The sequence below is a fragment of the Apteryx mantelli genome, chromosome Z, assembly GCF_036417845.1.
Source record: "Apteryx mantelli isolate bAptMan1 chromosome Z, bAptMan1.hap1, whole genome shotgun sequence".
Taxonomy (NCBI): Eukaryota; Metazoa; Chordata; class Aves; order Apterygiformes; family Apterygidae; genus Apteryx; species Apteryx mantelli.
Window position 1 is genome coordinate 12,004,812 of NC_090020.1, and position 15,416 is coordinate 12,020,227.

General features: G+C 42.3%; 1 protein-coding gene across 1 annotated transcript in view; it reads right to left on the reverse strand.

Moving 5' to 3' along the window:
- NRG1 (neuregulin 1) overlaps window positions 1-15,416 on the reverse strand; it is a 184,583-nt gene that overhangs the window by 134,770 nt on the left and 34,397 nt on the right. The window contains exons 3-4 of the mRNA XM_067316099.1: window positions 9,990-10,114; window positions 924-974 (exon numbers count right to left, since the gene is read on the reverse strand). Coding sequence (XP_067172200.1) covers window positions 924-974; window positions 9,990-10,114 — 176 coding nt within the window. The remainder of the gene's footprint in view (window positions 1-923; window positions 975-9,989; window positions 10,115-15,416) is intronic.

The window sequence follows — 15,416 nt, forward strand, 5'->3', positions numbered from 1 at the left end:
GCAGGCATGCTAAATGCAGAATCTGGCAATCACACTGTTTTCCTTGATCTAGCCTACAAACACTGTCATCTCACACTAAAACCTGTCTCTGCCAGACATAGCTTTCTCAAAAAGCTGGCAGGACCCCAGCCCCTTTGCCAAGCAGGATATGTGCATTTTGTAAATCCTTGGGATGCTCGTCTTACGCACGCCTATCCACAGCTTCCTCAGCCAAACCCAGCAGTAGAGATGACTGCTTGTATTGTGGCCTTACATAAAGCAGCTCCAAGAGTTAAAATAATAAAAGTGACTTCTCACTGGGGTCAGTTCCAGGAGTAAATCTGGAGGCATGCAATATGTAACTGCAGGCTATTGAAAACCAAATTCCATCAGTCTGAAAGGAAGTCATTCTGGAGAAGGTTGCTAGTATGCTCAGGCAGCTTCAAAAGTGGTTAAAATACTGGGCAGGAAGATACCTGTCCACATTCATATGCCCAGAAGAGCTGTCAGGCAATGTAACTAGAGCCCTAAGAACAGGGTCCAGCTTACAGACTTTCTGGAGGAAAAATCCATATGTGTATGTACCTTGCAAAGTACCATGCAGCTGGTAGGATTAATGAGGAACAGGAGAAACATGTCCTTATTCAGAACATGGGTCCTACCAAATCAGATACTGTTTCACCCGAGCTGCAGCAGGCTGAATACTGCAGATTAAATTAGCATCCTCTGTACAGCTCCAGGATACTAAAAATTATGTTTAGCCCTTCTTCATTCATTTCTCAGTCCCTGAAGCAGCTCCAGTATTCAAGGTTGTACTTGCGTGCCGAGGCTTTGGATGCAGCCGAATTGCTTTATGCTGAGAGAGAGCAGTCTCAGAGCTGAAGAAGCAGGTTCAGGAAGAAGGAGAGAAAAAGAAAGAGAAAGAGTCTGTTAATTAAACTTACGTGAAGAAGTTTTTGTCCCTTCTGTTGATACTGGTATCTTGCTGGTGCTCTCTGGAAAACACAAGAGGCAACAAGAAGTTATAATATGGAGTCAGACGATCCTCTAACTCAGCATTCAACTCCAAGAATGGACAAGGTAAGGGGGAAAAAGATGCTCAAAGAAGTAAGCTCAGATTCAGGCTCATTGGGCAGGGGCTGCAGTCAGACACCAGGTTGCAAAAGTTTCCTTTTGGGAAAAAATGAAAAATGATGGTGTCTACTGGTGGGACTCAAGGAAAAAGCCAGTTTCTTCTGAAAGGACCCAGCTTTTCAATCTCTCATTTTCCTCTGGGAATAACAGGTCAGTGACAACAACAGAAATCATGCAGATGGCTCTGCTTCTGGAAGATGTCAGTGTGAGTAGGGAGTCCTTATTCTTTTAGGCAATTAAATATTGCAAAGATGGGTTCCTGCTCAGCTCACTTGAATTGCTGCTAAGTACATCCGATAATGTCTCTTGCCACTTGAGGGAAATCATCTAAATCACACATACAAACCCAGTCTCCCACGGAATGACTGCTGAGGCTCTTCAAGGGAAATCAAACAGTTGCACTGCTGAAGAGAGGAAGGAAGTTGATCTTCCTGTACTGGTCATACAGGGATACATTATTGCTACTGACATAGTACTGTGGACTTCTTGTGTTGCTTGTTGAGTAGTTGATGGCTATGGTGGATGATGTTGCCATGCTTAGATCCCTGCTAAATGTCTTGCAGAATGCAGATGGAATAAAGCAGAAAGTAGGCTTTCATTTGGGCTTCACAGGTTTGTACCGACACCTCGTTCCAGTGACACCAACCAGCTGTCTGTGAACTGCAGACCCCACAAGCCACAGATGCATGCAGTTTCCTAGGTGTGAACACATTGCCTTTCAGTCACATGCATCAGCAATCTCAGTCTTCTTCAAGCTGGTGCAACACTTCTCAGCCTCAGAGTGGTGGAGCTCAGTACAAATGTACAAGCTGCAACTTCATAGCTGGAGAAAGACCACAAATTCCAGGGCAAAAGCCTGGCTTTGAATCCTCAAGGCACAACAAATATCCTCTGGTAGACCGAGCTAAAAGAATTTAGAAAAAGCCTCATGAGAGATTTAGGAAAAGATCTTGGAAAATCAGTGAAGATTACTCTACAGTGCAAGTTTGTTTTTTTTGCTGATGGTGAAGATAAACAGATGTTGTTTTCTTCAGCTAAGTCACTCTGTCTTGTTGCACTACTACAAATACTTCAAGTTCTTCAAATAAAACCAAATATTTTTCTTTTCTGTGATTCTAGATCAGATGTCCCCTTTGTTCTTTGTCTTCAGGGTCCAAAGAGACTTGACCAGAGACAAAACCTGTTCAAGTGTCTTCCCCTCAACATCTCTGTCACTACACCTCAATGCTGAGCCTCTGTGTTAATTTCTGATTTGCTAGGTCTTCTACTCTTGTATTTTTTGCATTTTGGTCCAGTTTTCTGTGGCAAATGCATCGTTTATCTTGGCAATACGACCTGGTTTCATTAATGCAAGAGAATGTGTTATGCAGCATTTCCCTGACAGCCAGTTGTGCATGGTATATCATTTGTAAAATTTTTACGGTCAAAACCTTTGCATGAGGCCTTGGAACATGGTGGCCCATAGCCAGGCAGCTCTCAGGACCTTTGCCGTCTGTCAGAGATGGAGGCAGTTCACTGCTGAACATGTAGGGTGCCTGAGCAATTAACCTTTCTTCGTCACAAGGGGAGACAGAGCAGGTCTGACAGCTGAGCAGCTCAGCACCTGACAAGGCTGGAGCAACTCTTTCTTTCCCTGAGAAAGAAGCCATGTTCCGTTCAGTGCCCGTGCTGAGCTTGATGGAGCATTTCCTGTTGTTACCTCCACAGGCTCAGCTGTGTGAGTAGCTACCCTGTGTTGGCACAAATGCAGACAGAAAGCTCCCCTTTGTAGGCAGAAATACAGCCAGAGCCTCCTGCACCAGAAGCATGTCAAGAAACACATTTGGAAAGCACGTGGCAGAGTCAGTCTTTACCAAGCCCTGTTAATAACATCATGTTAGCAACGTTAAACAGTGGATGTTAACATTTGAAAGACGTAAAACGTGCTGGTTTTCACTTATTGAGGTCAGTAGGACACAATGGTGAGAGAGACATTATACTCCATCTGAGAGGGCTGGCACAGATCCACATTTGTTTCCATCTGGAAACAAAAAGCAGAGAGAATAGACACTGCTTGAAGGGGGCCTTCAGTATTTGCCGGAGGTGGAAGAGTTGCAAGCATTTTCCAGCCACAGTACTTGCAGCTGCTGCTGGAGTCTGCTGAGATATGGAGACTGTGACTTGCAGCTCTCTCTTCATCTTCATGTTTCATTTCCTGTGAGGAGCAGCAACCTCAAATGCTCCATCCACTTCTGCCCCTTGACTCTTCCAGGGAGCACTTAATAGTGAGGTACTCACTTCCATTTCCTCAATATTCTGGCCAGGCCACCTCCTGCTGTCTCCTCTGCCAAGGTGCAGAAGAGTGCCTTGTGACACCTTGTGTCCCAGCACAAGACGCCTTACTGGGCTTTGCATCTTGATGCACCCTGCTAGACAGGGAGCTCCGCTGGGCTGCTGAGAGGTGACAGCCTGATGCTTGGACCAAAAGTTCTGCTGTAGCACCTCTGAGACAGGTAGCATGTCTACTTCGTGAGGGTAGACCATTTTTTCAGGGTTAATCAGCCCTGTGGCTGCTCTTGTAGAGAGCCCTCTGCATGCCCTCACAGCCTTGTTTTCCAATTAGTTTGTCAAAGGCCTAATGCAAAGCTTACTTAAGCCAACTGAAGCCCTTCGGTTGATCTCACTGGCTTAGGTTTAGGCTTTGAAGAAGGCTCAAAGGACCCTGACAGGGAAAGCAACCTGGGCTTTGAAAAGGATTCACATACCATGAGCAGCAGACTAGCGAGAGCTGCAAACAAGCCTTCTGTTGTCCTGAGGTGTACGTTCCGGCAGTGATTTAAGACCATGCTTTGTGCATTGATTGTGTCATTCAAATGCACAGCTAGCACATCCCAAAGAAAGGGGAAGTTCCTGATACCTCTGCTACTTATTCATTTCTTATAAGGTGAGCAAGGCCATATTCTGAGGCCTTGGAGGCACGTGGGCACAGCTGACCAGGGACACTGTGAGATCCAGTTGATAAAATTTTCTTTTTGGTTTGCAAAACTGTTGTCCTTTTCCCTTTTGCTCTGTCCTCCAAGAAACTGTGATGTCAGGAATGACATCAAAAGAGCACTGTTCCCATGAAGCAATGGGCTCAAATATGTCAAACTGCGATGAAAGATTCAAGGCTTATATATATATATATATATATATATTTTTTTTTAAACACTGAGTTTCTGTAAAACAGCTGTAGAACAGGCAAGGGTTGAGAGACTGTCCTGGGCATCTCCTCTCCCTTAAACCAGCCATGGTGAAAAAATCTCTAGAGTTATCCTGTGAATGCACATCAGTGAGTACACAGCAAACAGGAATCTGCTGCACAGCTGGCTTTCCACAGAAATTCCATACATTTGTTTCACACCGCTCAGCCATGTAGTCTTACAGAACCTGGTGGTTGCATGGGAAGCAATGCTAAAAAAATGTGCAATGTTTAGGCAACAGCAGTCAAGGAACACCTTCATAAATCAGGAACTTAGGCAGGCCTCTCAGCATGGCAGCCTGTATCTTACACATCTAAATTCTCTCCCTGCAAAGTTTTATGGCACTGACTTTTCTGCAGTGAGAACTGATAAAATACAGTACCTATCAGTACAGTACCATACAATATAAAATCTAGATTATGCAAGAATCTATACAGTATGTAGCCTATATGTTATTAATGGTTTTACTCTAAATAATTAAAAATGATGAAATTGCTCACCTCTCTACAAGTTAAAGCTTTTCATTCACATTCATGTCCTATTTATTTAGTTATTACAGAAAAATTGTGCTAGTTATCTGCTCGGGTTTGTCTTGCTGCTTCTTGGCATGGTCAGAGATTCCTTAACAGAATCATGTTCCTCTAAAAAGCTCCAAACGGAAGAGGAGCCAAACCACAGCGTTCCTTGATGGTAAAGCAACCAGGGGCATACACGGAGCCATCTCCTAATGCAAAACTCTTAGGGGAATTGCTATGCCAGACTGAATGACCGTCACACATTTTTGATATTTGTTTGTTTGTTTTTTCAAAATTCTGTAAGCACCGTCCAACAGAATGAACATTACACACATATACTTTTTCCCCAGTGTGTGACTGCACCCATATCTCTTGTCCTTCTTATCCAGTCTTAAAAGGTGATGAAGGAGCAATATTGTTCTTCCTACTCAAATAGCACAGTTAAAGCAACAAAAAACTTCTATGTGGAGGCCCAGACTAGTGACATCACTCAAGACATACTGATTTGTACCACTTGAGAATCTGACCCATGATGTTAGCCTAGCATATTAATAATAAACTATGGCTTGAAATCACCTGTAACTGTGCTAACGAAGAGGTACACGGATCTCCTGCCCTAATCAGATCTCAGACAGATCGACATTTGAGTAGGAAGGCATTCTTCTTCCATGTGAAGCATTTCATAGTTAGAAACATGCACTGTGGGGTACTAGACACATGACTCTGGTTTTACTTAAGTATTTCTCTGCCATTTTCTGAAAGATCAGCTCCTGGATTCCTTCAGAAGAAGAACAGTATACTCAGACATTAAACTTCATGGGCCTGAGGAATAGCAGATACCTATTAGATGCTGTACAACTCTAAGCTGTTAGTATCACTGAAAGTCCTAAGGATATAGAAGCTTGTGCAGGGCACTGGCTGTGCAGGTAATGAACTTACCAAGGCTTACCTCTGCCCACAGCCAAGCAACATCAACAGAGCACCTGAGCACTTGCTACCTTCAGTTCAAGGAGAGTTGTCCCAGACACCTTTATTGATGGCTGAAACCATGTCACCTCCTTTTGCGCAGAAGTGGAGGATGAGTGCGCACACAACACCCTGCTACAGCCCAGCAGTGCAGACCACAACTCTACATTAGAGACTGGCAACTTCTGAAATATCTCTGCAGGAACCCACCCTTTTGCCCCTTAAGCCACGCTGGGAACAGCATACCTCCTCAGTGGGATGAAAGATTTAGGTCAGCAGGTTTTAATGTGAGTGGCTGACGTCAGATTTAGCCGCTCAACATTTTAGAAAACAAGGTCACTTACCTGGTTGTCTAATCTGTGACAAACTTTTCAAACAGGAAATTGAAAACTTTGCCTGTGGTATAAAGTATTCTCTCAGTGTCCTTTACCAAACTTAGTAAGGTCTTACATTTATGAGAAAGTCTGTGAAAAAAATTTGCTGAAAGAATCCTTTGCCTGGCTAAAGTGACAAATTAGGCAAAAAAGCAATTATTACCACATACCCAAACCGGTGCACCAATTATACAACTCCAGGAGAACTTCTTGCCTCTCTTCTAACCTCAATTACAATCTTTCTTAGGGGAGCATACATGAATGGGAGTGAATGAAAATAAGAAGGCAGTTCATATCCTGCAGGAAAGTTATACTCATTATAAATTCAAAAGAGAACAGAACAGCTCCTTCTGCATGATATTAAGACTGGTAGAAAACAGAGTTTGTCTACCTGTTTTTATATTTATTCGTTGCATTTTTAAGCTATACATATGGCACTATATATGAGACTTTATGTTTCTTTCATTAAAAAGAAAAAAACTTAAAATTTTAGGTGGGTAAATATAGCACATACCGTGTGTGTGTGTGTGCGTGTGTTTGTAGACCATACTTGCACAAGAGCAAATTTGTGAGTTTTAAATAACAGTAATGATAACAACAACAACAACAACAACAACAACAACAACAACTCGAGTTACTATTGTTTTGACTACTATTGTTTAAGGCAAAATAGCTTAATCATTTCTGGGAACGATATCAAGGAAAATTAAAGTGCTTTACTCATTAACAACAAAAAAGAAATTCTTACAATGATTTTGTTTAGAAGTGTTAATATTTCTATGCTTTGGAGCAGGAAAAGTGAAATCAGCTATTTTAAGAAGTGTAACTTTAGTAGTAAAGGTGTGTTTTTTCCTATTCTTTAGAAAAAAAAAATCTACATTTGCCTTGCTCTTCACATGCTATTTTTCTAGTACTTCTGCTGGTAGATGTTAGTGACCAGGCACTGTGCTAGACGGACCTTTGGTCTGGTCCTAGAGTTCTCTCTTGGGATGTACACCAGCAAAGAAAATTTCAACTATAATTGTTAAAGTTTGACAAAGTTCTAGGGAATTAAACCAAGGATTTTCTACTGGAAAACACTCATCTTTTAGTGGAAAGAAGAAAAAGTCCATGTCCAGGAATATCATCACCTTATCTACCATAGTTGTGCAAGGCACCCAGCATTAAGAGGGGTGAGGATCCAGTCTGTAGACTGCAGGGCATACATAATAAACACTACCAGGTGAGCACACATGTAGCAGTAGTGAACAGTAATTAAGTGGCTAATTAATGCTGTGGTTCGCAGGTATGAGCAGATTAGGACCAACATAAGAAAATCAGAGTCTCCGACATGTCATTCTCCATCCCCCTGTCACTCTGTCTGCTGGAGGTGAAAGGAAACAACCTCTTTTCCTACCCTATGACATTCAGTCCCCTGCAATGTCCACACACTAGGTTTCTACAGGGGCTGTAGGGCTTTTCTGGACCCCAAGGTCTTCCCCAAAAGCCGTCAGTAGGAAATTACAGATAATGGATAAATATGCATTTTTTATTTTCTTATGAATATGGCCGGACCACACAGATACATCAGATCTGATTAATGACTGCCCTTCAGGGCTCATTGCCGAGTTTGGATCCCAAATCTGTCATTAAGAGAGTGAGGGGAAGAGGTCAGGGAGCGCAGGGGAAGGAGGGGTGAGGAGGTCACCCACGCAGGGGGTCTGTCCCTGTTTGGAAAGCAGATGTTGCCCTCAGAGGCAACATTGCTCCTCAGTCACCAGATGTTGCCCATGCTGTTCCTTAAGATCTAGGTGGAAAATTCCATCTTTAGGAGGAAAATTAGTAACTATTTTATTGGTAATTTATAAGCAATAATAATCAGAGAGGGCTCAAATGTATGTGTGGCAACCAAATATGCATAATTGATTTATTTATCCACTGAATGATGCTACGCCTGATTCTGGATTATCAAATATCACTGAAATGTAGGTTTCCAGCTGAGTCATTTTACAGATACGAGCCAGCTGCCAGGTTTAGACTGGATCCAAATTCTCCCTGTGTTTAAGGAGGGGTTGCATACACAGTTGTGTTTTAAATGAGTTATGTTTCACAACATGATTAGACAGATTCTAACATATCAGTTATAAATGCACACGGATGGGCTTGCTTGCAGATGCACTCATTCAAAATCAAGCTCCTGTTGCCCTGCAGCCAGAATGCTTTGCTGTCATTCAGTACAGCCCAAAAGGAAGTTTTGAAATTTCACATCATGAAGCATAGGAATGAGGTCCCGCATACATTCCACAACCATTCCTTCTCTGAGAAAGACATGGAGGGTGCCCAAACATTTCCTTCATTTATATGTATCCTTGCCCCGAGAGAGTGCTTCTGGCTGAGTTTTGGGACCTCTGGCTCCTTGGGAAAACTATAGGAGCTTCCTGTGTAAGCAGCTAGTGAGCGGCCAAATATCGTATTCAGGGAAATCAAGTGCACTTACAAAGTTACACAGAAGCACCAACCCCATTCTGCTCCTAAGACTATTCTGGTAAATAACACTTGATCTTTTATATCAGTCTCCTGACATCCGATCATGACTACAATACCACACAGCAAGTATGAAATCTCAGCACTTGAGAGTCTTTAGCTGATGAATCAGAATAGCAAATATACGATGTCAATGCAGTCTAGCAATCACCGCATGACCACACAACAACAAATAGCCAATGACAAGCCCCACTGGCAAAGGGTCACATTCAGTTTTCTATTTACTGAAATATCTATCTCCTGCTCCAGAGGACAATGTGGAATAGAAGAGCATCCCTGGTAAACTCTCCCTGCAACAACATTTTAAAAACCATCTTGTATATACACAAAACTTTCTCTATTTGCTAATCAGGGCATGTTTGTTTGACGCTTCACAACTGGCTGGATCCTGGAGCTTGAATTGCCAGAGTTAAATTTGTCAATCTCACACTCAAGAAACAAGTTTTCTACTGAACCACAGCCTCCAATACAGTTGCAGTGAAAAACAGTACTGCTAAAACATTTGTGTACTACGAAAACACTCATTAAATTCTGTCAGGAGCATTTGGAACTTCCTATAAATGAAACAGAAAGGAGCTCTGGGAAAAAAAAAAACTTTAATAACTTTAAATTGTTTGGATAAGTCTGAAAGCCATCTGCCTGATGAGAATCTCTGTTCCTCAAGAAATAAATTTAAATCACAGTACCTGAATAACATTCATGCCTTTGAATAACTTTGACAGGTCAATCACAGAGCCTGCTCTAAATGTCTCTAATACGGCAAAAATCAAAAAAACCCATCAACATCTCTGAAAGGAAAAGCTGTGGCAATCAGAACCATACAAATATTACTTAAAGACAGATGAGGAAGTTTTGGTTTAGAAATCAGATTGCAACTTGTTTCAGGTTAAATGAAAGCTCCACCACAGGCCTATAGTGCCTCCACTACCTATATGTATGATAGGAATAAAAATAATATTCCTTTCCTTCATCTTCATATCTTGATTATTTAGGCTGTGAGTTGTACTTTGTGTCGGAAAGTGTCTCACAGAAAATGCTGCTCTCTCCCAACATCCATAAGAGGATGCCGTTTCTCTGGGTAAGGAAAGTCAAACTGATACTAAATACATAGGAGACAAGTCAGGCCTAATTTATTTTCTCGGCACGCTTGATAGATTTCAGTGTTTCCACTTCCACTTCACCAGCAAAAGTTTTCCCTTCCTGAAAGCCTTTTGTCCCAATGGCAGCATAAATACAAGGTCTCTGAACGTGATAGTAAAATAAAGAGCCAAGCTTACCATTGGTGTCCGTGATGGTAACACTGGCTTTGGTACTGTCATTCCCTAGTTTGCTGCTCACTCTGCATGCGTATTCCCCGGCGTCGGCCAACGTGGCTCTATAAATGTGAAGCTCAGAGTATTTCCTGTGAAATTAGAAAAGGCGTGTAAACGTCCTACATTGCAGTAACAGTTGCCGCATCAACTAATGCACCCTCTTTTCCCCCCAACAATGAGTCTTGTCTTCCTTTCTTATACTCTTGACAGGTTAACACTATCCAGTTTTGAAAGAAGGGAGGAGAGTAAAAAAGTCTCTCTCCTACAGGCTGATGGAAAACAGGCATATTAATGAACTCAAATAAAGATACTTGTTTATGCTTTCCTGCTTGAGAGCAGGCTTTGTTCTTAAAGGAAATGTCTGAAAGACAGCCTTCCTCTCTCAGCTGAACTGTTGGCTATTCAGATGCCATGGAGATGGGTGTAATATTAAAATAGATTACCCTTTCCTATGGGTTCATGTTGCCAGTAGCAGACTTCTGGGTAAGTACTGTAGTTTCCAACATCTGACTAAATAATCATGAGATAAGGACACACCACTCTCTTTAACAACCTCTGAAACCCCAATAGTAAATCATTCTCCAGCGCTAACAAAAAATTATGGGCAGGAGCACAATTTGCATGAAGCTACATTTTGTTCCTGGCTCAGAGATGTAATTTAATCAGTCTCCAAGGTTTTAAGATTAGATTTTAAAATGCAGAACTCCTGCCTGCCCATTAATTTGGTAGGAACATGTTCTGGTGTCACTCAAGGGGTCCCCAACATATGCGATGTCAGTAATCCCATTACCTGGAGTGTGGAAAATGACTAGATTGGGGAAAATTTGCAAAATTATTACTTTTCCCAGTTTCTCTTTAAAAGAGGTCCTTGGGGAAGTTTTGCCTATAACAAAGACCTGTATTTATAACCCACAGAATAGCTCTTGGGAGACTGCATGAGCATGGGCTTCCTTGTGATAGCCTACCCCAATGGGAAGAATAGTTTCCAAGGATGTGGAGGTTTTTTCCTCTAAAATCTCCCAGTCGCCAGCACGGCTAGTCATGAGCGCTAAGCCAAGAGATCTTTGAGGAGTTGCTTTGTTTCGGCCCAGCCAAGTCTCTTAACTCCCTGCACAGATGGCCATCCCTCCCTCCAGCAGTTTAGTCAACTACCCCATCTCTAACATCTGCTTATGGGCAGCTCAGCCTTCCCCATCTCTAAGCAAAGGTGCTACTGCCAAGCAGTCAGCCCTGAGATGAGAGCCATGCACCAGATGGACCCCTAGCTCTGCTAGAGACCCACATCATAAGAGTTTCCCCCTCATGCCCTGAAAGAGCTTTCTTGTGACCAAGAAGAGGGAATAGCCAAGCTTAGGTGAGCAATCTGATCAGGTTTACTGAAAAGGTAAATGACTGAAGAGCTGACCACTTGGGGTCCCTTGGCAGTTCATGTTAGGAGCCCAGATCCCAACGCTGAATTAACTGGGCTGCGTTCCTGGCTGTGTATCTGATGGTGTACAAGCACAGACTTACAGAGAAATGGGTTGAGACATTGACAGCTACTGCCTCTCTGGGTGGGAATTTTTCATCTTATAGCTATGCTTATATCACAGTAAACATGACCTGCTCTTTAGTCTTCTTGCCAGGCATCCACACATCTGCCTTTGCAACAACAAGCTGATGATGGCCTGTCCAGGAACATCCATCAGTGGTCTACGCCACCCAAAAGCTTGCGCGGACAGGTGATACTTCCTATACTCCACGGGTTATCTTTCAGCCATGCTTGCAGATATTTATCTATATGGAGAGCAGACTATAGCCTCAGGGTGCTTCGAGAAGCAATGTAGACAGACACAGTGCTTCTGGGAACTTAGTTTAACCCAGTGATAAAGAGGAAGCACAGCTGCAGCTATATCACTTTTATTTGGGCACTCTCTGTATCTCTGCTCTCTATGACTCTGTGATATTAAGTAGTGTCAATGCAAACTATCTTCATGGCACTCATGGCTTTTAGAGGAGGCAACTCTTGTCCCTCCACATTAATTTTTATTCTCTGTTTTAAGTGACAGCTACGGAGAGAGCTGAGGAAGTGTGGGTTTTCCTTTGTAATTTTAAGATGATATTAAAATAAGTGAAACAACCATATTTTTTACAAGTCTAATAAGTCAAATTTATTCATGGTTGTAGAAAAAGTCTGAAAACAGGAGAAATAATATGAATATTTACAACCTTAAGGATATTACTGAGACTTACTAGGGCAGAATTCAAAATAGTCTGACTCAATGGCCATAAATGAAGCAGCTCCTTAGCAATATGGTACTCCAACAGTACTTGCTACAGTTCTTGATAAGGGACTTTGTGTTCAAAAGCTTGCCCTTTTCTCAATATATACCATACTCTATCAGAAAATGCCTTTCCCTATCCAGCTTGCTTCTGCTATATATTTAGCTCATCGCAGCTATGACACTACTAAGTTTGTATTTGTGCCTGAAAGGAAAAAATATATCCACAGAACGCAGTCCCAGCCCCGTTTATCTGACTGCTTGAATTCACTTTGCTTCCAGGCTCCATCTGTCATCCAGAATTGCCTATCTGTGAGCAAATATCTAGCCTAAGCTAGGAAGAAGCCCAAAACACAGGGCACTTAACACAAAGTTCCCTAGTGCAGTTTCTTCCAAAGCCATCAGCTGGCTGCAGCAGCAAACCCCTTCCCTGTGCCCAGACAAACCAACCCTGGCGCAGGAGTTTCTGTTCATGTAATGAAGTGAAATTTACCCCGCTCAGCATACTACCCAACACAAAAAAGTAAAGCCCTCAGCTGGATTTGAAATGCAGAGAAGGACAATGAAACCTTAGCATTACAAGTGGGCAGGAGCAGGGATGTTCAATTAGCAGGTGAAAAGACCTTGTTTGTTGCCTGTTTTTTCCAAGGTTTCCACTGACACAGAGGAAACGCTTAGATGGATGCATCGATTAATGTATTATGGCTTAATGAGTCACCAGCAATCGTAAGAGCAGCAGAAACTCACTGTGAGCTTGCTCTTCATCCATGGCAAATTTGAGGTAAAAAGTGTTTGCTTTTGGTATCTTTTACTGAAAGATTTGACTACTTTTAATGTCTTTCACTACAATTTAAACTCATGCAATTTCTCTTTATTTTAACTCTTGCAGTGTCTTTTTCTCAGTTTCTGCTGGAATTTGGAGGGGCGCAGTGATTTAGAGTGATTCACTTGTGGTACGGTAATGTCATCATGTCTGGGCCCTGCGCCCTTTGAACTAGCCACCACAAAATCCACCTAGCAAGCTTGGAAGAGTGATTCCTGAAGTCCGTTTTTACATGAAGTGCCAATCTTCAAAATGCTAAGCTCTGGGGAAACCTGCAGTTCCACAGACTCTGCTAAACACATTAAAAAGCTAGGGAAATGCAGTCAGCATCTGCCCCCTGCTTCAGCAAATCTTATGAAACTGTAGTATTCCCCCTGACCCAATGCATCCAATAAATACTAAGCTGTAGTTTTGTCTTTTCCATGCCTATTCCAGATGACAACCCAAAGCCTTCACATTCTGTTTGTAAGCTAGATACATAGCAATTCTAACAGGTATTTGCACAATTTGTTAAAAAATCTAAAGGTAAATAGTCAGAACTCAGAAACATTTCTTTTTTCCCCACAGTGAATAAGTTTTATTTTGCCAACACACAATGAGAAAAGTGATTTTTTGTAAAATATGAAATTGCCAGAAATCACTTCTGGCTGTTGAACACTATTTGCAAACTTTATGAGGATTTATAAGAATATGGAAGGTGTTCTTCTCAGCTGTCTAGATTGAAGGAACCAATAGGACTGTGCTATCCTGCATACTGATAATGGTTCTTCAGAAACACAGCCTACTTTTTATGTAGCCATTTGACCTTTAAAATAGTCATTAATCTTAGACAGCTCAAAAACCACCTCTAACCTTCCTTGCACATGTTTCCCACACTTAATAATTGTAAAGTGTTCACACTAAGAAAGCTTGTTTTTACAATGTGGCAACATACGAATGAGACAAATATTTATCAATGTGCTGTCATGAAAAAATCATGAGGAAAATAAATGAACTCCCCCCCCCCCCCTTAATCATGGATATTCATTTCATTTGTTATGGGAAATTCTTATGTGGCTTTATTTACTCTAATCTGCATGCACTCTAATTTTGGCCTGTTATGCATTCATTTGCACTGCATTTTTTCTCCATTTCATTAGCCTCAGAACATGTGCCTGTCCCATTTTCTATCAAAATAAAATCTAACTCCTCTTAAGCTGTTCATATCCACTCCACCTTGGGAGAACATGCAAAGAGCAAAATGAGGAATGGCAAGGCACTGATGCTTCCCCAAGTTACAATCTGAAAGCAAAAAGGCAAGCCAAATCCCTCAGATATGGGCAAAGAAAATCCTCGTCTTACTCTTTTTCTTACTTTATGCCTAGTGACTTCCACATCTCTAAGTGAAAGGTCTTCTCTGTTCCAGATTGAGTTGCTGTTGGGGTAGCACACCCAAGTGTGAAATCCAGGCTGAAGCCTACACTTAAGGTGGGGGACTAGAACTTTAGATTTCTATTTCCAAAAAAGTCACATTTGTTAGTTTTTTCATTTTTCTACCACAAATGTAACTTTTGGGAAATGTTAAACATTTATTGGCTCATAAGCCTCAAAAGTAGCCTCATGTGTTCCACATACGTGCTCTAACCAACAGCTACTAGCTAGTTTCCCTGTTACCACTTCCTTTCTTTCTCCTTTTCTTCCATAAAACTTTGAGAGGCTTTGGGTTCATCCCAGTACAGATCTGGGGCTTCAAAACCATTTCCCGCTCAATTCCAGGTGATAATTTCCCCCACCAAGGACTCTACTGTCTCCCAGTGCCTGCTAATAGCCAAGACTGGTACTGATCCAGTGCTGTGCAGATAGAGCCCAGCCCTGAGGAACATGAGGAAACAGAAGGTGAAATCCTGACTCCCCTCAGTTTGGTGGGGCCAGGGTTCCACAGTCAATCAACATCAGCCAAAATGTAATAGGAGAAAATAGTGTTTTTCCTGCACAGGCAGCACTGTGCAGCCGGGGCGGCTGAGGTCCAGGCTCCGACCTGAACCTTTTGTCTACAGAACAGGCTGGAAGCACAACTGTGACTGAGACATATGGCCCTGCAAATGGGTCTAGACAATTTACAAGTCTATCTGCCACCTGGAACAGCTCCATTTCAGCAATGCTGGAAAGAGACATCACCGGTTCCCTCTTTGCTGCCTGTGGGACTGCAGCGTGGGACTGCTGCGGTGCTGCTCTACCCCACTCCTTGCTTCACCAGCCCCTGGCTGTGGCACAAGAAACTGAACGGGAGAGCAGGACATCTAGTTTTCATCCAAAATGAGTCTGAAA